Source organism: Cyprinodon tularosa, unplaced genomic scaffold (assembly GCF_016077235.1).
Source record: "Cyprinodon tularosa strain WSP-4 unplaced genomic scaffold, ASM1607723v1 ctg367, whole genome shotgun sequence".
Lineage (NCBI taxonomy): Eukaryota > Metazoa > Chordata > Actinopteri > Cyprinodontiformes > Cyprinodontidae > Cyprinodon > Cyprinodon tularosa.
Genome location: NW_024039082.1, coordinates 617343 through 634012, shown reverse-complemented (window position 1 = coordinate 634012; position 16670 = coordinate 617343). Strand labels below are relative to the sequence as shown.

Genomic DNA, 16670 nt, shown 5'->3' with positions numbered 1-16670 from the left:
GGTTTGTCAAATGAAATACCCAGAAAACTTTAATTATTTTGCTTTCAACATGAGTGAAGAGCTGATGAGGATTTTTTGTTTTGGCACATTTTACAATCAGTATCAAGCTTTGTTTTGATTCCAAAAGACTTTTCAGCCAAAGCACAATTTTACCCAATTGCCGATTGCAAATATCATGACATCAGCGAATTGTACAGAAAATCTCCTAATCATAAAACCATGTGACTAAAAACCTGGAGCAGGACAGACCTTCTCACAGGATCAGAGCTTCAGATGCTGGACATGACAGAAATAACCAAAAAGCAGGAACAGTGAAACTGATGTTTTTACAAAAATTTTTTTATTTCTTTTCCTGTTACCCACAATATGTGACACTTCTGCTGCTGCAGGTTAATATCTGTCATGTTTATTGTCTCATCAGTTCTGCTCAGAGTCTGGAGAACAATCTGGAGGCCCTGCAGTACCATTTCACCTGGAACCTCGATCCTGGAAGTCACAGACTTACTGTTACACAGAGTATTGTAGAGGACATTGGCACAGATGAGGGAAACGTCTGGCTGGGTCACAACTACAACCTGAGGGGATTCCTCTAGTACAGTATAAGCTGGGGTCCTCTGAAGAGGCCCTGAAGTTCTTTAGCCAAGCCACTGAGACCTTCCAGCATCTTAAAAACTCTGATGAAGGTCGCTGGTTGATGGTGAACTTTGGGAATCTGGGTTGGCTGCAATATCGAATGGGTCTTCTTCAGCTTATCCAGGGTCGGGTCGCGGGGGTAGCAGCTTCAGTAGGGAGACCCAGACGTCCCTCTCCCCAGCCACTTTGGCCAGCTCCTCCGGCATTCCCAGGCAAACCAAGAAACATAGTCCCTCCAGCGTGTCCTGGGTCTCTCCCTGGGCCTCCTCCCAGTGGGATGTGCCTGGAACACCTCACCAGGGAGACGTCCAGGAGGCATCCTAATCAGATGCCCGGGCCACCTCAACTGGCTCCTCTCGATGTGGAGGCTCTACTCTGAGTCCTCCCGGATGGCTGAGCTCCTCACCCTTTCTCTAAGGGAGAGCCCAGACACACTACAGAGAAAACTAAGTTCAGTCGCTTGTATCCGGGATCTCTTTCTTTCGGTCATGACCAAAAGCTCATGACCATAGATGAGGGTAGGAACATAGATCGACCGGTAAATCGAGAGCTTTGCTTTTTGGCTCAACTCTCTCTTCACCAAAACAGACCGGTACAGGGCCCGCTTTACAGTAGACACTGCATTAATCCGCCTATTGATCTTCCGTTCCATCTTCCCCTCATTTGTGAACGAGACCCCAAGACACTTAAACTCCTCCACTAGGGGCAGTACATCCCCCCCAACCTGGAGAAGGCATTCTACCCTTTTCCGGCTCAAGACCATGGTCTCGGATTTAGAAGCACTAATCCTCATCCCCGGCACTTCACACTCGGCTACGAGCCGCTCCAGTGAGAGCTGTAGATCACGCCCTGATGAAGCCAACAGAACCTCATCATCTGCGAACAACAGAGACACACCTAAGGCCACCAATACAGAGCCCCTCAACACCTTGGCTGTGCCTAGAAATTCTGTCCATAAAAATTATGAACAGAGTCACAGACAAAGGGCAACCTTGGCGGAGTCCAACCCTCACAAGAAATGAGTCCGACTTACTGCCGGCAATGCCGACCAGACTCTGACACAGACATCCCATACTCCCGGAGTATCCCCCACAGGACCCCCCAAGGGACACGGTCGAATGCTTTCTCCAGATCCACAAAATAAAAGTATACTAGGTTGGAAAACTCCTATGCACCCTTCAGGATTCTGCTAAGGGTATAAAGCTGATCCAGTGTTCCACGGCCGGGATGAAAACCACACTGCTCCTCCTGAATCAGCGATTCGACTATCTGACGGACCCTCCTTTCCAGAACCCGGAATAGACCTTACCAGGGAGGTTTAAAAGTGTGTTGTGATTTTATGTTCAATGCCCATCCAGGTAGGATGCCACATTAATTGATTTATATTCTATTCAATTCCCAGCCAGCTGGGAATTTATATTTCTGATACTCTAAGATATTCATTGCCCTCCCCAGTAGGTGGTAAACATCTATTTAATCAGACCCTATTTCAGGTGTTATATATTTTTATGAACACACGCCCCATTAGCTGTGTGTTTTAACAATAAATGAAAGAGTGATGCAAGTTCTAATCATGGTAAAACAGTTAATTCTGAGCACACATTAAATAAATTCACCACAACTTTTGTTCAAAATATAAGAGTTTATTAACAAAAATCATTCAGCTCTAAGTCAAACATATTTCAGTTTAAAACTCTTAACTAAAACTAGTGAAACTAAACTAAATTAAACTACTATATACAAAGAGAAAGGGGAAACATGGTTGAAAACTGTCATGGTCTTGGTTCTGTTGTTCTTTACTTTGTTCCTTGTTTTCTAGTTTTATTGGTTTAATTCCAGTTTTGTTGTCATTTCTAGATTTATGCTAGTTCTCATGTTTTTCTGTTGTCCTCTATTGCCCTCTTGTGTGTGTGTGTTCCTTTCCCCTTGGCTCCTCTGGTTTCCTTCCTGTCTCCCTCTCTCTAACACAGGAAGACAATACTTCACTGCAGCTTTTAAGACTCTAGCTGATCCCGAGACTATAAAATAACGCAGTAATGCATCATGTAGCAATGTTAACGGAGTTACTGAATTTAAAAACTAACGCGTTAGCGTACTAGTTAGTGAAAAAAATACCGCCGTTACAGTAACACGTTACTTTGTAACGCGTTAGTCCCAACACTGTGGATGGATGGATGGATGGATGGATGGATGGATGGATGGATGGATGGATGGATGGATGGATGGATGGATGGATGGATGGATGGATGGATGGATGGATGCTCTGCCTTTTCAACCTACTGTATTTTTTATTTTAAACATTATTTGACGGTCTTTGTGGCAGGGATGGAGATCCATATTTTATGTCACACGCAGAGTATACATCTAGATACATAGATGGATAGATAGATGTTGCAGTATCTATAACAACCCAAACACAAAGGATTTCAGAATTAGACATCCCCAGTTATTAATTTCATATACTCACTAGATCTGAATGCCCTGTTAAAAAACATCACGTTCACCCCTGATGTCATTTACATTGAGTTGCAATAAATGCAAAACTCTCTGCAGGTTCTTGTCCTTGTCTTTCACTCTATTCAGCTGGCTTTTGAAACACACAGCGAGAAGGTGGGGGCCGGGTGGTGAGGGTTATGGGGGCGAGAAACGAAAAAGTAACGCAATAGTTACTTTTACTAGTAACTCAGTTACTTTTTGGGAGAAGTAACTAGTAACTATAACTAATTACTTTTTCAAAGTAACGTGCCCAACACTGTTCAAGAATAATAAAAGTGAGTTCTGCAGTTTTGTTGTTTGGCTACAGGTGGCAGTATCAGAAATGTGTCTTTAAACAAATTAAAACATGAAAATGATGAATGCAAAAGCAACAAAGATATAAGAAATTGTACCAAATTCATCCTAATTTATATACCTAATTAAAAAGGTTTTACTCTCCATGGGAGAGTCTGTAAATTTAGATGAGTGTTTAGTCTTACTGATGTTGAAGATGTTTGGTTTTGATAGCAGCTAATTTTTCCATTCATTAAGTTTATCCATCTGTTTTACAGTTTATTAAGTAATACACAAAATATGTGTATTACTTAATAAAGCACTTGTTTTTATATTTTTTTCTTTTATAAAAATATTGAGTGGACCTCAGTTGTTTTTAAAGTCTTGCAACAGACCTGAAAGCACCTTATGTGCATTAATACTGCTGCATCAACAGGTGAATCAATATGTGTTGTTAAGTTTAATTTTTGTAAGGGTAAATGATAATATCAAGCCTACATTAATAGTCTTGATATTGGTAAGGTGTTTCTCTCAGTGAATGTACAAAATGCATATGCAAAAGTTATGTTCTCCATGCCGACCACAATTTGGTGCTGCACCTGCTGCAGGAGTGGGAAACAGGTGCTGACTTTCTGTAGAAGGCCGCATAAACCACTCACACTCATACCTAATTGCTTTCAGATGGGGCTATATATGGCCAACCCTCTGCAGGTTCACGCAAATGAAGTGAAAAGTAGGTAGGGCGAGACAGTAGCCACTTATGGGGAAAGGCCTATACAGTATGAGGCCTCCTACTGTACTTCCTATAAAGGCTTGAGATCCCCACCTCTCACTCTCTTCCTGTGGACTTTGCCCAGGCTGCATTATCAGGTATCTGATTGGTTTTACCTGCAGGATGAGGGATTTCAAACTTCAGAAGCTTAAGTGAAATTCAGCAGACATGCAAAATACTTGCAGAACCAGGTTGCTTTGAACAGATTGTCTGCAAAATTCTTTCTTCAAGTTCATAGGAGTAGCTTTCAACCAAAGGTCAGAGAGACTGATGAACCCTCAATTGTCCAAAACCATCAAATAATTTTAAAATCAATTAGCTAAATTGATGTTGATCTTTGATTAAAAAAATAATTTTATGAAATATTACTTACCAGATAATGATTTATTTGCTTCTTGGTTTTGCTTTATTAATTGGTTTAAAAATAGTTTAATGTCATGGTCCTGGCAGTGGTGGCTGGCTTGATTGCTCATTCCACCCACCTGTTTAACTCTGCCTGTTTTCTCAATATCGCTCATCTGATCCACCTGGTTCCAGCTCTTATATATACTGTTTGTTTTCAAGCTACCAGTGCCAGATTATTTAAACTGTTGGTAATAGTAACTCTATAGGGTTTTGAGTATAGTTCGGATTACCTGATTGTGACCTGTTTCTGTATTGTGGATCCCGAGTTTTGCTTTGCACTTGTCTGCTCCATTAGTCTGATCTGTTCTGGACTGTTTCCTGGATTCAACTGGCTTACAGAACCTGGACTGTTTTCCTGACCACGGCTTGGATTTCCTCATCGATACCTCATCGGCTGTCTGAACGTCTGGTTTATGAACTTGGTTCTTTTACAACTTCGGCTTGGATATTCCCTTCTGGACACAGCTGCTCCTTGGCATTGCTTGGCATCAGCTCCACTCATCTCACAGAGCTCCGGGGTTGCTCTCCTTCTCGGATTGCTAAAATCCCTCGGGGATCGGACTGAACTCTGAATCAGGTCAGTGACTATTGCTCTTAGTCGTTATGAGCCATTTATCCTTAGTCACTGACCTGAGTTTCTGTTTCTACAGGAGATCTGGTTCATCCGCTCCAGCTGTCGAGCTGGCACTTGCAGTTTATAAATAAAGACTGTTTGAACTCATTCTGATCTGTCTGTTTGAATATTTTGAATGGAGGTTGTTGTGAATGTATTCCATATCTGTGCACAGTTATCTCCTTGACCATAATTTGAGGTCGAATCACACTTTCATCTTTTGTCCTAACGCAGCCAGTTGGGTGTGTGTTCACGGGACAACATTAACTATGACAGTATAAAAGTTGTATATAAACTGACTTTATATGTTATATAAAGTCAGAGCACTTTATAAAACATATAAAGTCAGAGCAGTAAGTACATAACGATCCTTTATTTGAGATTGGTGTTGGTTTAGTCAGACGTTTCTGTCTGGAAAATGATCAGCATCAGAATGATGAGCAGATGGATGTTTTTAAAGGAGCTTTAAACAGAAACTGCTCCAGTTTTAGTTTGATGTTAACTCTGTGAACAGATTACTGTTAAATCTTGACTAATTGAAAACCTGTGCATATAAAATCAGCAGAAAGAGTGACTCACCTCATCTTCCAGCTGTTCAGTCTCTCTAGTGAATAAAAGCTTCTCAGGTTCTGCTCTTATTTATTCTCTCATCCCAAAGGTGCAGCACCCTATGTAATCCCTACCCTGGTCTTTATTATGTAAAGCTGAAGGTTTATGCTCTCATTTCCTAGGAAATAGAAACTCACAGCAACATTTTGAACATCCTGGAGGTGGATTCTGGCCATAAATCAATTGTATGAAGGCCTGAAGGTTATATGGTTATGCTTATTAAATGTTCTAATCAGATAGGCACGGCTGTTCGTTGTTTATGCCTTTATGAGTGTGGAAAATAAATGTTATGGTGTCACATGACATCTATTGCTGAGCTTCACCTGGAAACGATGAACTTCCGCAGCTCACAAGTTAAAGTAAAGCTGATTGTATTTCTGCTTCATTAAAAACTCTAGGGGTAATTTGGGAGAATTGCTTTGGTGAAAATCAATAACTTTATATTTAATTTATACATTTCAGTCTTTAAAATCTTAGAACTTGTGCATAAAGTCTGTCTGCCCATTTCTAAAGATTAAATAAGATGTTGATATCCAACAACAACTTGAGAAACGTTTTACTAAATAGCCTCCTCGTAACTTGGGTCATTTCTAGGATGACTACGTTTTACTTTTACTAGTGAAAAAATTAGTAGTTATAAGTACTGCCACTCTTAACCTTTTAAGCCCGACCGGCTCTATACAGGACCTAACTGACACCTGCTCATGTTTATCTATTTAAAGAAATGGCCAAAACACAGTCACATGGTGTTTCATCGACACGCCTTTCAAATTGTGCTTTAAAATTTCTAAAACATGTTTCAAAATTACTTTTTCACAAATACTTTGTGTTTTGTAGCTGTGTAAACAAATAAAATGAGATTTAAAATTCCACCTGACATGACTTACTCTGCAGGAGTAATGCAATAGCAGGTTTTCATAGCCACACCCCCTTATGGAAGCTAGAGGCTCAGACCTTTCAAAGGAGGGGTTGGAGGTAATTATGCCTCCATTTCAGGTGATGTAACCGGAATATGTTATAAAAGCTTACTCTGTTATTCTTATTTTCTATTCAGTTTGGTGATATTATTAGTACATTTCAATGAAGCAACAGCGTTGTCTATAAGGCTTTGTCTTATGCAGAAGGTCTACAATAATGTAAATCACCATATTTGTCTGGCCAGATTCCCTTTTATGAGTGGAAAAAATGTATTTTTGTACTTTTGGCATTGTATCAAAAAAATAAAATTTTCGCCTAGCACACTGCCCACTGCAACCTTTGTGGAACAAACATGCTTCAACCTATTCGATCCAAAATTGCTTGAGTAATAGTCAAGATGTGGATCAAGATGGATCAATAAAAGTGGGCTAGGCTAAATATTTTTCATTTTTTCTTTGTTTAATCACCTATAAATCAGAGTTGGGGACATTTAAAATAATGTTTTCACCTGAAACATATTCCTCAATGCCTTTCTGTCATACAAATACAATTGTATTACCAATTTATAGTTTGGGAGCTGTTGGTACGATTCAGTCTGAGGACTCAGATACAACCAGAACAAAACGGGTAATAACTTTAAAAGATTTATTGAAGAAACTCTGCAGGTAATTCAGGATCAGGGGAACCAGAGCTTCTGGAGGGTACAAAACAGGTTAGCGACTGAGATGGATGATTAAAAGTTCAGACTGCTAAGCCACTAACTATCTTTAATAAACAGGCGGGGTGTCTTGGTTCCTGAAACTTTGTTTCTTTGAGAATTCTTTCTAACTGATGCTTGGTAAGTAATCATGGTCAAAGGAGGTCCAGGGTCAGAGCCTGGTGATCAGAAATTCAGAGAATCCAAAACAGAATCGATGAACAAGGTCAGGGCACAGAAACAGGTTTGGGATCCAGGCGGCACAAAAAAAACAGATCCAACAGGCTCAAAAATCTGGAGGCAGAAACAGGTGAGGATCAGGTAAACGGACAGAGAAAAATGCTGGATGCTTACTGTTGTCGGAAAATTTTGATTTCTCTTCTATTATATAGTAATATATCCTATTTACTCACTATAAAAGTTTTCACTCTGTCTGTTTCACTTTCAAGGCCACACCATTCTCTGCAGGATGGTGTTTGTAGACCAGACATAGCTTCTTCCCATTACAAATCAGATTCTTTCTCAAGGATTATCATAACATGTTACAGTTAACCAAAGTGTCTGTAATATGTTTTGACTCTGACTACTTCCATTTTTGTAAGTAAGGGGAAATGAACGCTGCTCATGCAGAACAGGGCAGAATGCTGTGCCATCAGGGCTGTATGATGACTGTTCTCTCTTTGCAAAGATATGAATAAATGTGTCGACTGAGTGAAATCCATCGATCTCTGTTTATTTAACTAGGATGAATAGTTGTTTACTTTTTTCCCACTAGAATACCTAAAAAGTGTACTTAAGTACAGTAACAAAGTATTTGTACTTTGTTACTTGACACCTCTGATTACCTTTAAGCAGATGTGGCTAGTAACTTGCACATTTACACAGTTACATTTACTTAAGTAACACTTTGAAAAGAAAATTACTTTGTGGAGTATTTCTACTGTACCATACTTCTAAATTTAATTTAATATGCAATACATCTTGAAAAGTATTGCTACTCCAACTTGAGGAAAATTCTTAACTACTCTGTCCACTGTGAATATATTAACTAATAAATGATCAGGTAAACGCAGTAAACAGTAGATATTATCAATGGAAGTTTTTTACCCTGTCCTTGCATATATATAGCTCTCACTGTAAGGATTGGTTTTCTAAGTTTTTTGTGGTGAAAAATTTGTAAAATAACTTTTTCTGCATGAATTTGTTCTATTATATTTATGACATTTGTTTGCATGTTTATGTATTTCAGTCTTTAAAATTTCAGAACTTGTGCATAAATTCTATGCATTATTTCTAAACATTAAATCACATGTTAGTATCCAACAATAATCTGAATAACATTTTTACGAAATAGCCTACTTTTTATTTGAGTAATTTCTTGGATGACTACATTTCACTTTCACTCGTGTGAAAAAAAATGTACAGTTATAAGTAGTGCTACTCTTAATTAATTTACATTTTTTGTTTCTCTACCCACTTCTACCTTTCATATACATTCATATACATCAGGGCTTCTCATTCTAAATGTCCAAAGCTCCAAATCAAATGTTCAGATAAGGTCAAAGGTCAAGAATCACAAACAAGCTTTATTAATTTTATTATAATCTTATGCCAACAACAGTTTTCTTGGGGTGTGTTTCTACAAGGTGATTCCAGTCTCACAGCAAACAATAATGAGCCTGCTGTTTGTTTTTTAAATAGATTTTAATTTGACTCTACTTATTTTTTTTTTTTTTTTTTTTACATCTAATCAAATAAAGACCTTTTCTTACCACACAGGAAAAGATAACAAGTAAAAATATAAACTTAAAATGCCACAATCAAATTATATCTGAAATGAACTGAGAAAAATCAATATAAAAACAAAATATTACATTTTTTTGTCTTTCTAAAAATGTATTGAATTACAGTTATTTCACAACAAATCACAATGTAAAAAAAAAAAGATAACGTTAGAAATGCAAAATTATTTCTAAATAAATCATATATAATTGTATATTTTTAAGGGAATAGTTCTGTTTTCTTTATGAAAGAATATTTGAAATAAGTATAAACAGATTTAATATAATTTAACAAACATTGACTATTCCTAAGCTAAACTTTAGGTCATAAGCCAAGTTCACTAATGTTCCCCCATTAATTCATTTTTGAATTTATATCAAAAAGGATCTGATTAAACTTTCAATCATGTTATTTGATAAATAAAAGTGATAAAGAATTATAAATTAAATTATGATGGTAAATGAATTTCAAGATCTTAAATTATCTAAAAAGTGTGGTAAGCATCTACATCCTTATTCAGTAAATTTGATTTTTACTTTTACAATTAAATTACTTCTGAAAAAAAAAACTTATAAACTAGTTAATTAGATATGAACCCACTTTTGATTATATTCTAATCTAATAAACAGGTTTTTATATTGAATGAGCCTGGGGCAGAACTCTGCAGAACCAGAACTCTATAAAATCTTTCTTTGAGATCTCTTTATTATTCATTGATTCTGTCTTTGGTCAGAATCTCCCTGATTTTTTCACACAGTTTAGGGTCTTTGGTTTTGTTCAAGGTCTTCACCAGAGCGTTGATGCTTGTCTGTCGATACTTTGATTCTACTGGAATCTTTGCCGCCATCATGTGGTGCTCAATAGACCTGGAATTATCTTTTCTGTTGAAGAATAAATATTTAGCATGATAAGTGTAAAGCATCTGTTCCTCTGCTGAATCCAGATTTTTTCTTTTCAACATCTCTCCGTAAATCTGATCAGCTTTCTCTTTATCCACCTTTGCATATAAATCAGCTAGAGTTATTTGATCTTTAAGATTAGATTCACCATAGAGATCCATTCTCTCCTCCCAGAGACGAATGGCTCGTGTGACCATGCCGCTTTGACTACTGGGTGTGAAGTCTGGTGAAAGGATCTTCATCTTATAGCAAATGGCAGCAGAGTTCTTTGCATGACGACAGTCAGGATATCTCCTCAGGTACTCATCGACTAACTTAATAGTTTCGTCTTTAGATATATAGTCCCTGTACAGTCGCCTTAATTGGTTGATTCCATGGTAACTGCTTGGAGATCTTTCTAGGATCCTTTCAGCCAAAACACGAGCTTCTCTCCTTATTTGTTCTCCTTTTGCAGCTCGTGCCCTCAGATAAAGAGCAGCAACATACAAGTTTCCTGGATCTCGTTCAGTGGCAGATCTCAGTTTCTCAAAGACATCAAGAGTCATGTCTTCCATGTTGTCTAGGAAGGGATCTGCTGATAATATGGCCCAGCTGGTCTGCCATTCCACGTTGTCTGGATGCATCCTCACGGCTTTCTGGAAGAGCTCTGCAGCCTGCAGCTTCTTCTCTTTGTCAAACTTCATCAGGGTCCAGGCCTTCTCAGCACAGACCTCTGGGTGGAGATCTTCCTCAGGTGGAGCTGGGTATTCTCTTATTAGAGCTTCAACCTTTGACAGGTAATCCTGACTCTTCTTATCTTCGCCCATAAGATGGTTCAGCCAAGCAAGATTCCCAAAGTTCACTATCAACCAGGGACCTTTATCAGAGTTTTTAAGATGTTGGAAGGTCTCATTGGCTCGTCTGAAGATGCTCAGGGCTTTGTCAGAGGAGCCCAGCTTATACTGGATGAATCCCTGCAGGTTGGAGATGTGACCCAGCCAGACGTTTCCCTCATCTGTGCCGATGTCCTCCAGTGCATACCTGAGATTATTCAGTTTGGACTTGGTAGGTTCTAGATCCCAGGTGAAGTGGCACTGCAAGGCCTCCAGTTTGGATTCCAAGGCCTCTGTAGAACTGATGAGAAAATCACATAAAGTACAAGAAAGAAGAGTAATTAGATATGGGATTTTAATTTGGTTTTAACCTCTTGAGGATAAGAAGAATTCTTCAGGAGGTGAGAAGTAATTACAAAAGAGGTGAGACATTATGATGACAACAGAAACTAAGATCAAACAAAGGTGGGGAAAATAATTGCAGTTGAGAGCAAAATATATCTGAACCAATTATAACACATAATATTCAAAGGAAAAAGATTAAGAATCAAAATAAATGTGTAACTGTTGTGTTGTTGCTATATTGAAGAGGTGGAAAATAAGTAGCATCAGATGTAGCTCAGCTTCAGTTTTCTCTTTACTCTCGTATTCTCCTTCTGTACTTTTCATGCTATTACAGGACATAACATTTTTCCTTTTCCTGAAGCAATTACTTGCATGTAACATTTGAACTGTGTAACTCACAGCAGAAAGCTAAGTTTGTAAAATTACCAATTCAAGAAACCAATAGCAATCTGAAAAGTTTATGAACAAGCTAAGGCAGCAACAGTACATTAAATAAATGTCAGTATTGGAATAAAATTAAAAGTTTCACTGTTAAGCATAAGGATTATAGTATGAATATTTAAACCTCTTTATTTTTACTGTATTTTACTTTAGCCGAACAGTAGTATATCTCAACTTGTCTTATAGAACACTAATACCAGTCTGAACAGTAGTGATTTACAGTTTTGACATTATCTTACAAAACCTGTCAACTCTCTTGATGCATTTCTAGATCTCTGATTTCTTCTAAGTGTAGTAGCAGATTCATTAGTCTTTCCTGACAGTAAAAAGGTATTAAACTATCTTTTCTGAACCAGCTATGGTTTGTTTAGGGAAGTGTGCAAGTTTTGAAACATTCCACTTACGTCCGTCGTTTAGTAAGAAAGTGTTTTGTCCAACTTTCTTCATGATAGTCCGTAATTCTGTAAATGTTTAAGATTCTTTTGAAACCTGATCAGGTCTGCAAACATAACAGTATCACCCACTTTGACTGTGGTATGTTAGCTCCCATTTTCTTTTCTGATTATTCCTTCAATTTATTTTGCTTTTGTTTCAACCTTTTGCATTTGGGCATGTGTTTTGCTTTTTAGTTGTACTGTAAGTATGTTTAAAATCCACACTTTTTGTATTCATTTGTATTATACTTTAAATTCTGGGCTCTTTGTAAGACACAGAGAGTGTTTTTAATTAGCACAATTCCGTACCATGACCATTCAGGTTGCTATACATGAAGAAAAAGAAAACTGTTCTGCTCTGCCATACAAATATTCATCCATCCATCCATCAATCTTCTTCTGCTTATCCGGGGTTGGGTCGTGGGGGTAGCAGCTTCAATAGGGAGGCCCGGACGTCCCTCTCCTGAGCCACTTGGGCCAGCTCTTCCACGGAAATCCCAAGGCGCTCCTAGGCAAGCTGAGAAACATAGTCCATCCAGCGTGTCCTGGGTCTCTCCCTGGGCCCCCTCCCAGTGGGATGTGCCTGGAACACCTCACCAGGGAGACGTCCAGGAGGCCTCCTAACCAGATGCCCATGCCACCTCAACTGGCTCCTCTAGATGTGGAGTAGTAGCGGCTCTACTCTGAGTCTTCCCTGGATGACTGAGCTCCTCACCCTGTTTCTGAGGGAGAGCCCAGACACACTATGGAGAAAACTAATTTCAGCTACTTGAATATGGGATTTCAATCTTTCGGTCATGACCCAAAGCTCATTACCATAGATGAGAGTAGGAACATAGATCGACCAGTAAATCAAGAGCTCTCCGAACTCTTCCCACACCTAAGTTTTTGCCTCAGCGACCAGGCGAGCCACCTGCCACTTTGGGTTCCAGAAGTCCACTGGTGTGGGGTTGGAGGGTTGCGTGGACTGGGCCGATGAACTGAACTTATTTTTCAATAGGTTTGATACTGAGGCCCATCCCCCACAACCCTGTACTGCTGGCTTCCCTACAACAACCACTCCACCTTCCCCCACTCCTCCTCCTTACAGACCCCCTGTCTGCTCTTCACCACCTCAATCCACATCCACCGACTCCACCCCTTCCCCCTACTTCACATCATGTCCTCCACAACCTGAGGACCTCACCCCTCCCCCTATTTTTACCTCTACAGTGTCTTCACTCCTGACCTGGTGAGAAGACAGCTAACCAGATTCCACTCCGGCAGAGCTGCAGGCCCCGATGGTGTATTCCCCAGGGTGCTCAAAGCTTGTTCATATCAGCTGTGGGGAGTACTTAGCCTAGGTTTCAGCCTGAGCATGCTCCTCCAGAGAGTCCCTGTGGTGTGGACACGTCCTGCATCGTTCCTGTGCCAAAGACGCCGCGGGACTACAGACCGGTGGCACTGACGCGCCATATGAAGAAGACCTTTGAGAGGCTAGTCCTGGAGCAGCCCTTCACTGATCCACTACAGTTCGCCTACCAGCCCCACCTGGGAGTTGAGGACCGCATCATCTTCTTGCTGAACAGAGTCTACAATCATTTGGACAAGCCGGCAAGCACTGTGAGAATCATGTTCTTTGATTTCTCCAGTGCCTTCAACACCATCCGCCCGCCTCTACTGGGTGAGAGGATGACTGCGATGCAGGTGGAAGCTCCCATCATGTCCTTGTTGATTACCTGACGGGCAGACCACAGTATGTACGCCTACAGAACTGTGTGTCTGACAGGGTGGCCAGCAACACTTGGGGGCCCCCAGGGGACTGTCCTCTCCCCCTTCTTCTTCACCCTTTTCACCTCGGACTTCATCTATTGCACAGAGTCCTGCCACCTTCAGAAGTTTTCTGATGACTCAGAATTGTTGGCTGCATTGAAAGGGGTGAGGAGAGTGAATACAGCACTGTTGTGGGCAACTTTGTCACTTGGTGTGAGCTGAACGTGACAAAGACTAAGGAGCCAATAGTGAATCTAAGAAGGACGAAAACACCTGTGACCCCTTTTTACATCCAGGGGGTTCCTGTTGATACTGTGGAGGAGTAAAGGTACCTGGGAGTGTACTTTAACAATAAGTTGGACTGGACTAGAAACACTGAGGTGGTCTACAAAAGGCCAAAGCCGACTGTTTTTACTGAGGAGGCTGAGGTCCTCTAACATCTGTGGGGCGATGCTGAGGATGTTTTATGAGTCTGTTATGGCTAGTACGCTCTTCTTTGCTGTCACATGCTGGGGCATGGGTGGGCTAAGGGTCGCTGACAACAACAGACTGAACAAACTGATCAGGAGGGCCGGTGCTGTTGTTGGGGAGGAGCTGGACACTCTGACCACCGTGGCAGAAAGGAGGGTGCTGTCCAGGCCTCAGTCCATCTTAGACAATGACTCACATCCTCTCCATGACACACTGGTCCAGTAGACGAGCTCATTCAGTAGAAGACTCCTTTTACCTAGATGCACCTCAGAGTGCCACAGGAAATCATTCATGCCTGTGGTCATCAATCTCTAAAACGCCTCCGTCAAGTGATTCAGACACCACCCCCTCTGAAATTTATATTTATTCATTCCTTGCACTGTTTTTGCATGTCACTAGCACTTTATCTGAATTTATAGTTATACATATGCATATATATATATATATATATATATATATATATATTAGGGCTTTCAGTTTTAAAGCGTTATTAACAACTGCTTTAGACTATAACGCCGACATTTTTTTTTACGCAAGTTAATCGCGCATCAAAACAAACGCATTGTTCGCTCATGTTCTTCATTTTTCTGCAGCCCTCTCTGTACTGTTTGTTTTACCCTTTGCGCTTTCTGTAGTTCCAGGAATGCTAAGTTTGCAGGAGAGTCCACAGCATAACAGACCTGTGCCTTGAATGGTCAAAAATGGTCAGCAGACAACATATCCTGAATGATAAGTTTCTTTTTAAAGTTATGCCAGAAGGCTCTCTTGACAAAACCCGAGTCCTCTGTCTATGTTATCCAGAAGAAACTAGCGTCTCACTGGCTTAGTGCAAACAAGACAAAGAAATTAACTAAGTCATGTGGACTGCGCTGCTGCTGCAGTTCCTGTTCAAAGCAAAGGAATATTAAAGCATTTTGAGAATGTTCTACATGTAAAATGTTATGTTGTTGAGATGACTGCAAAACCTAGCTATTGTAATTTTGTTTGATTTATTTATTATTTTGTGAGTAACTTCATTTTATTTGAATTAAGTCCGTATTTCATAACGGAGTGTGCACTTTATTTTAACAGTACATCTTTATTTTTGTCTTATGTTTAGGAAAAAATGTAAGTTTATGAAGTACTTTGAAGTCCTGTTTACTGTTCTGTAGTTTTGTACAGTTTTGATGGAAGCATAAAATATATATATATAATTTCTTAAAAACCAGGAAATTATATATTATATATATATATAATTATTATATATATATTTAATATATATATACAATATATACAATATATATATATATATATATATATATATATATATATATATATATATATATATATATATATATATATATATATATATATATATATATATATATATATCTTCTGGTAGAGGAACCGAGCTTGAGGATGACACATACCACCCCGCGAGGGGTGAGAAAACAGTTTTTTTTTTTTTTTTTTATACATATATAGGAGTTATATGTGTATATATTAATATTATCTTGTGTGGTTTATTGTATATATATACATGTAAAAATGTTTGTATCTGGAGTGTGTAACAGAAGTTATTTCCCAGGTCAATAAAGCCCAATAGAACTCCTTCTTCATCTTCACTCACCACTGGTGTCCACCAGCATGTTCGAGGGTTTGCGCCGCAACATGCACCGACAACCTACCAACCACAGCTCCGACTATCCGCCTCAGCATTAGAGGCATGGAACATGGTCCACTTAGACTTACTGTACCCCACCTCCCTCATAACATGTTCAAAGCACTCCCAGAGGTGGCAGTTAAAGCTCCATCTCACGGGGAACTCTGCCAGACGATCCCAGCAAACCCTCACAATAAGTTTGGGCCAACCAGGTCTGACCAGCGTCCTCCCCCACCATCTGAGCCAACTCACCACCATGTAGTAGCTGGTGGAAAGCTCCGCCCCACTCTTCACCCGAGTATCTAAGATATACGGTCACAGGTAAGATGAAAAAACTAATTCGATCATTGAACTATGGCCTAGGGCAGGGGTGGGCAATTCCAGTTCCTGGGGGCCGGTATCCTGCAACTTTTAGATCCATCCTTGGTCCAACACACCTGAATAGAATGGCTGAGTTACCTCCTCAGTATGCAGTCGGTTCCTGCAGAGTCCTCCCAATTATCTGATGGTGTTTGTTATGGACAATCCATGATGAGCACAGCAGTCCAACAACAGAACACTACTCGAGTTAATTTCTGGTGGGCCATTACTTCCAACCACGCCTCCCCAGGTCTCACTGTCATTGCCCCCGGTGTGTTGAAGTCCCCCAGAAGAGCAAGGCAGTCTCCAGGAGGGG

The 16670-nt window shown here is 39.8% G+C and overlaps 1 protein-coding gene across 1 annotated transcript; it reads right to left on the bottom strand.

Moving 5' to 3' along the window:
* Positions 1-9904: 9904 nt before the first annotated feature.
* LOC119790520 (interferon-induced protein with tetratricopeptide repeats 2-like) lies at positions 9905-11221 on the bottom strand (the record flags this gene model as incomplete). Its single annotated transcript, XM_038296062.1, has 1 exon — positions 9905-11221. A coding segment is annotated over one exon (1317 nt), but the record flags the coding sequence as incomplete, so codon positions are not given.
* Positions 11222-16670: the final 5449 nt, after the last annotated feature.